This window comes from Carlito syrichta, unplaced genomic scaffold (genome assembly GCF_000164805.1).
Source record: "Carlito syrichta isolate Samal-C Ts95f unplaced genomic scaffold, Tarsius_syrichta-2.0.1 Scaffold309815, whole genome shotgun sequence".
Lineage (NCBI taxonomy): Eukaryota > Metazoa > Chordata > Mammalia > Primates > Tarsiidae > Carlito > Carlito syrichta.
In genome coordinates, this window is record NW_007253911.1 from 245424 (window position 1) to 252779 (window position 7356).

Sequence of the window (7356 nt, forward strand, 5' to 3'; positions counted from 1 at the left end):
AAAAAAAAAAAAAAAAAAAAGAAGCCCAAACGCAGAAACTTTGCTCACACAGGCTGGTTCTGCGGGCAAAGTGGTTATTTAGGACTTTCCTTTCTGCAGTCACAGTTTTGCCTTGGATTTCAACTTTGCTTGGATTATAGTTTGGAAGCTTTTAAGTTTCATGATTTTAAAGAGAGCAACATCAGAGAAAAGACAACTATCTTCATGATAGTACCTTCGTTAAAAGGTTTTTTTGTTTGTTTGGTTTGGTTTTGTGTTTAGCTTAGTTTTGCTTTCCTCTAAAAGATGACCTCAGATGCATTATCAGTGTAACGTGATAGAAAAGTCATGGACTTTGGGCTTAAGTGAGTGGCCAGGGGTGGGGATAGGGCTTGATCCTGCTTGGTCATGTTTGTGATGCTGAGAAAGTTATATGATCCACAGGAGCTTCAGGTATTAATACTTCATTGTAAGAGAGCAATGATGCCTGCAGGGCAGTGCTGTCATGACAACTGCATGAGACCCTGAATATGCATCACTCAGCATATAGTGGGACATTTAGACAGCAGATCTGTTAATAATTATTTCCCAGCAGCACCAGCACAACACTGTTTACATTTTGCCACAATGAAATGCTTGTACAAAATTGTCTGGACCAAGGCCAGATGCAGTGCTCATGCCTGTAATCCCAGTACTTTGGGAAGCTGGAGCAAAAGGATCCTTTGAGCCCAGAAGTTCAAGACTAACCCAGGCAACATAGTAAGACCCCCATCTCACAAATCAAGTAAATAAACAAACAAACAAAATGATCTGGACCAGTCTGGAGGGCTAACTCAAGTTCTGCAGATAGGTTCTCAGAGGGGCCTGAGGACAACACGAATCCTGGGGGTTAACAGTGGGATAAAATACTGACTTGAAATTGTGTTCCTCAGGGACTGGGGAACACTCTCAGCAAGTTAGAGGGAAGCTGGCTGAGAGCAGGTACCAGATCAAACTCATTTCTGTATTCCCAGGGCTAGCACAACTCTTGGGGTTAGTGGCATCTAATCTATGAGACTTTAGGAAGAGTCCCCCACTGTCTCCAACATTCTAAGACTGTCTTGTAATAAAACAGGAAATGAACTTGTAGGCCTAACATTATAATGATTAAAGCCTCTTCTATTACTAAATTCTGTCCAAAGAGATCATTTGTTTATTCAACACATATTTTAGAAAGTCAGCTCTGTGCCAAGCCCTGTATAAGAAATGTCAGGATGGGGAGGGGTTTAACACTGATGGAAAGTTTGAGTATTAGAATTAGACAGGTTGAACAGAAAGCCACTGTTGATTGTCCATCTGCCACAACCCTTAAAGAAAGGCATAATGTTCCAGCGGGCCAGCAAGTACCTACATTCCTGGGAATTAGCAAAAGAAAGCCTCTTCCTTTATCTCCTATACATTCCCTGTTAAGTCACTTCAGAGAAACCTTGACCCCTACAGACTGCACTCACTCACCTGAGAGAAATGAATCTCTATTCATTTTGCTTGCTTTTATCAGTGGTCATATATTTGAAAATATAGCACCCAAATAACCATAAGCCTTGTAACTTATATAACTTGTGATGTGTTATAACTGTTAATCAACAATACATTGTAGTGAATACTGTTTTACTTTGTAATACACTCTGTTAACTCCCTTACTCTATGGCAAGCTTATTCAGCTTTTCAGTTTGGTGTTACTGATAATGCTGTGAGTTTCCTTTTGGTAGCCAGTGCCAGGAAATGCGGGCCATATGTTAACAAAATGAGGCCGTAACTTGAGTTCTATACAATGCTCTGCCATCACGTAGTCAATGTATAGGTACGAGCAACCCTAAACTTATAAAAACGGATTGTGAAACCTAAGCAGTGAGCAAAACTTTTTCAGAAATGCCAAAAGTCAGGTTCTGCTCCCTGAATCTGAATTCAGAAGTAAAGTTCTTTTTGCCAGTTCCTTGCCTCATGATTTATTGGCGTCGAGAGATAGAGCCCAGCTGAGAGTTTACTCAGACTGTAACAAGGTCTGGGTTGTTTTCCTAACCACTGTCAATTTGCTGTGACCTTAGGTAGGTTGCCTGACATCTCTGAGTCCTAGTTTCTTCATCTGTAAAGAGGAAATGGTTTTAAAATGCACCTCATTACTGTGAAACTTAAACGATAGGATACAAAGCTATTAACATCATACTTGATATACAGCAAATGACCAAAGAAATAGTTTTTATATTGATTATTTTCTCATAATGATGACATCATCCTCTAACACTAAATTCTGTCCATAGATGTCATGCATTCATTCAATATATATTTTTTAGAGGCTGCTGCTTGCCAAACACTGTGAGCTCTGGGATGTAACAGGAAGGAAAATAAGATCCTGGTTCTAGAATAACTGGGACTCTTGTGGAAAGACTAAAAAATAAACAAATGCACAGGGCAAATGTACAGCGCAATTCAAGTCTGTATAGAATAAGTAAGCAGGGCTGGAGTTTGAGAGGAATTGGGCTGGGGTGACCAGGGAGGACTCTCTGGGCGGAAGCCACCATGATAGTCTGTGAAGGGGCTTCCAGGCAGAGCAAAGTTCTCTGGGATTGAAGCCCTGGGAGACCTTTTGGATTAGACCCTTTTTGGTCCCTTGCCATTCTAAGGTTGTCAAGTTCTCAGCAAATGACTAAGCATTGCCATCATGTCATTTCTAAGTAGCATTTCACATACTGGCTGTTTAATGACATTCATGATATAGTGAGAAATGATGTTTGGTCCTTAAAAAAGAACACATGTAACCAGAACCTCTCTTATGGATTGGAAAAGCATCCCTTCAAACCACGCTTGCTTATGCAAACGAACATAGATGACTCAGCCTCTTTGGGCATAGCTGGTTGGTGGAGGCAGACACCCACCCTCCACCAGCAGTGTTGTAGAGTTGAGCTGGCTGAGAGGGACTTTCCTTGCCTGACAGCTGCTTGGGGAAAGGGTCCAGCTTGCTGAACCTGCCACCCCATACCCCAGACTCAGGACCAACAGGGCCTGGCCCACGGTGTAGATTTGTGAAGCTAAATATACAACCTTTCTCTAAGATGCAATGTGCCCTTGATCCCTGAGAGGGACTGAGCAGAAGAGAAAGCACCCAGCACTCACAGGTGAAGGCCTATTTACTAGCTGTGTGACCTTAAGCATAAGCCTTAATGTCTCTGAGCTTGTTTCATCTCTATTTTTATAAAATTGGGATAATAGTAACATAGAGTAATGGATGAGTGAGGGGTCTGGAATGAGAAGTATTTCGATTCACATCCCTGCTCCCGCATTTTCCCTTCCTGCCAGTTCTCAAGTGAGATATTCAAGCTCTCTGGGCCTCCTGTCTTCATTTGCTAATAGGAACACTGAGAGCATCGACTCATCAGGCCTGGATAGGGCAATGTCCCTGCATAGTGTCCACCTGTTTGCCAGTGGCAACACATTCTGGCTCTACTAATAAGCACTGGTATCTTGGAAGATAACTTTGAGTTTTAAATAAGAAAGTATGTAGAAACATGTCTGGAATACAGCAAGTGTTCACTAAATGCTGGATGCATTAATGAATCTCTCACTCTTGAGTGTGTGATGACTCCCCATCCCATCATGCTCTGAACTAACACTCTGCATGGAGAAGGGGGGGGTGGTTCTCCCTGATACTGACTCCCTGTGACTTTGACTGAGTCACTTTCTGGACATCAGTTTCCTCATCTGAAAACTGGGAGAACAGAGGGAATTGGATCATCTTTTGTGTTTTTGTCACCAGTAACTTTTTATCACATCTTCCCCAATTTTGTCTTCCATTCAGACTGCATTTGTTACATACAGTCCATTTGAATGTGCAATTTTTATACAGTAAAGAATCCCTCTGCTCAGCAAGCATGCTGGGAGATGTGAGTTAACAGAGTTAGAAATGCTGCTACTGGTGAGTGAAAGTTCAGACTCAAAGCAACAGGGTTAATCCCAGGTAAAGGTATAATGTACACAGGGCATTTACAATGTTTAATGCAGCCTGAGGCACATTCTGCCCCCACACAGACTTCTAGCTGGTAGACTTAATCTGAAGCAACTGAGCCTGTTTTCTTAACTGGAAAAATAGAATAATTTCTCACAAGACTGTCATGAAACCTAAGTGTGATGATGTGACAAAATGCTTGCAGGAAAAGCCAGCACCCAGTGATTACTCAGTCAACCTGGGGACCATAGTGGGAACCTGTTGACCCAGGTCCTCTGTGAAATACCCTGACATAAGGAGCCTCCTCTTCCAATGACAATAGCTCTATCTCTTCCCCTAGAGCTTTCCCACTCTCACCCTGGTTGTAAAGACCAGGCTTTCAAGGCATGTGGCCATGAGCAGTCATCACCCTCAGCAGGGAGGTAGTCCTGGGGAGTCCCCAAGGTATCCTGAGTTCTGGAAAGGCCTGTGCCCACATGTTGGAGAACACCCACTGAATGCACACAGAGAGCAGCCTCTCCCTCATCTCCCTGCTGTATGGCTATTGTCTCAGTTCCCAGTCCATGATGAGCAGTGATCGAATGCCCCAGAGGCTACAGCCTAAACATCACCAGGAGGCAGATGCCATGAGGGTTCTTAGAACTTGGAATCTTAAGAAGGCCCAGTGAGGAGCCACTCTTGGAACCTACTGGGCCCCATGCAACAGGGGGCCTTTGACAATCCATAGGGTCCCATATGCTGGAGTTCATGTGCGTGGTAGAGCCACAGGGATCTAAGGAGCCCTGGAAGTGGGAGAAACTGGTGCTTGGGAATTGAGGAGCTTGACCACGAAGACCTTGGAGGACCTTGCAGTTCTAGGGTTCTGTATGACAAATATCAAAAGCTAAAGGGTGTGGAGCCTGTTTAACATCAGACTTTGTTCCAGAGAAGCAGAATAGGCAGAAACAGGTTTTGTAGCTAGCTCTTTCTAGGTTCAAACACTAGCCCCGCTTGGGCTAGAGGCAGAGGACTAGCAGGTGTTCTCAAGGTCTCTTCCTCAGTGATGCAGGGGTAAGGATGTGCCTCACAGGGTTGCTGCCTTGAGGGAATCTGGACAGCACCAGGGAGGTCTTAAAGCAGGGCTGGGGGTATGGGGGTATTGGGGTATCGCTCTAAAACAATGGCCAACTAACTTTGGGGAGCAGAAGTGGGCTGTGACCTGGAGTGAAGGAGAATACCACAGTCACATACACCTGGCTTCCTGTCCCTGCTCTCAGACTCAGCAGCTCCATGACTTTGGTACAAGTTCTCAATCTCTAAACCTCCATTTTCCATCTATACAAAGAGGACAAGGTAGCCATGTCACAGGGCTACTTGAGGAGTCCCAGGGTTGTTGGACTCCCTGGAGACATGTAGGATATGGCGGCTCACATTCAGAGAAGGGTCACAGGTGACCTCGGCAGAGTGCCTCACTCACCAGGAGAGACAAAGGGGGACTGGAGAGCCTGACAGTTTGCCCAGAACCCGGGTGGTCATGTGCCCAGTGCCCACCCTGGGAGAAGTCAGGGCCACGAGCATCAAAGTGGGCCAGGTCCTCCACTTTCCAGTTCTGTCAACTGTCACTAGAAATCGCCACCTTCATCTGAGTTTCCCCTTAGCATTCGTATGTGGGAGAATTAGAAAAAAAAATCAAATAATTTTCAAAAATCAGACATATACTCTACTTTGTGGTTCCATTTGTATTGGTTTCAGCGAATAAAAACAAAGACTTGAACATGACAAAACTCCGGACAACAAGGAATTAACTAGGTGGCAGCAAAGGGCACCAAAAGAAAAGATAAATAGCCCAAAATAAATAAGGGCTGGGAAGGAAAATGAAAAATGTTCCTAAGGTAAGTGGACTGTGAGGCAAGGCATTGGGAGATAAAGAAGCAACTATTTAATACAAAAATGAGAGATGGCCCCTCGCTGAAGACCAGAGGCAGCTGAACCACGTGGCATCAGGAAACCTTAGCCATGGCCAGTTCTGGCATCACTTGCTGTGCCAGGCACCTACTGTGTGTTCCTGTTCTCATCCAGCATGGCACAGCAGAGGTCTGCCTGCAGAAAGCTTTGCAGATGACACCCCCAGGCAGCCTTGCTTTCTCCTGTGTCTTTGGCAGCTAATTTGTTTATGGGTCTGCCTCCTCCATCAAATGGTCAGCTCTTTGGGAAAAAAGGTCTAGATCTAATTCGTGTTTCCATCCTTTGAAAGTCTGGTGCTTTTAGCTGGGCCTAGTGGCTCAAGCCTGTAATCCCAGCACTTTGGGAGGCCAAAGTGGGAGGATTGCTAGGAGCCTAGGAGTTTGAGAGCAGCCTGGGCAGCAGAGCAAGACCTCATCTCAACAACAACAAAATCTTTTTTTAATTCGCTGGGCATGGGAGGCAGAAAGACCAGTCAGGAGTGGCTTGCTGAGATGGGGGAAGGGGAAGGGCTGGAATAAGCAGCTGTTTTAGGACTATTTAGGAAGCACTATGGCCATGACTCGGTGATTATGTGGATGTGGGGGCCCAGGTAGGAGAAGAGATACATCTAGGGTGTCAGTGGCCAAACATGAGGTCTGCACCATGCCTAACACATGCTTTAAGCATTAAATAGCTAACTTCGCAGAAAAGGTGTATAACACTTTTCATCACTAGATTTTGCAGAACTTTTGGTTATTAGAGCTGAGAGGGGCACTCGGAGACATTCTGAAGGATCCATTTTTGTATAGGTAGGGAAACTGAGGCTCAGAGATGTCAGAAGATTGACCCACGGCCGCCCAGCTAGTGAATAGCAGAGCCGTCTAAGACCTATGCCTCCAATCTTTCAAGTCATGTCTATGTCTATTCTATTCCCCTTCCTCACTGTCCAGACCCAGATAAGCCCTAAAAATAGCCAGAGTCATTTAAGAAAAAGTCTAGAGGTGAGAATTTGGGGAACTGCATTTTTTTTCCAGAATACAAAATCTGCTCCGATTACCCAATTGCATTTATTTGTTTATTTAAATTTATTTTTTTAAGGAAGAAAAGTTTATTTAAAAGTAAATTAGAGAGAGAGAAGGGAGAAAGAAGATTCACCTCCCCAAGGTGGAGGAGGGGGCCAAAACCAGGAAGCAAGGAGACAAGTCATAGCTCAAAGAGCACATGACCACACCAGAATCTAACAAGACAATGGCCACTAGCTGCTTGTGGTTGATTGCATTTATTTTATTTTATTTTATTTTATTTTATTTTATTTTATTTTTTGAGTTGGAGTCTCACTCTGTTGCCCAGACTGGAGTGCAGGGGCTGCTCCCGCCCACTGCAGCCTCAACCTGCTGGGCTCCAGCAATCCTTCTGCCTCAGCCTTCCAAGTAGCTGGAACTACAGGCGCGCGCTACCACGCCCCGCTAATTTTT

The 7356-nt window shown here is 44.6% G+C and overlaps 1 protein-coding gene across 1 annotated transcript in view; it reads right to left on the bottom strand.

Moving 5' to 3' along the window:
• Window positions 1-7356, bottom strand: part of COL22A1 (collagen type XXII alpha 1 chain) — a gene marked incomplete at its 3' end in the record, with an annotated part of 219731 nt that overhangs the window by 171433 nt on the left and 40942 nt on the right. Inside the window, exon 4 of the mRNA XM_021717502.1 lies at window positions 2707-2753. Coding sequence (XP_021573177.1) covers window positions 2707-2753 — 47 coding nt within the window. The remainder of the gene's footprint in view (window positions 1-2706; window positions 2754-7356) is intronic.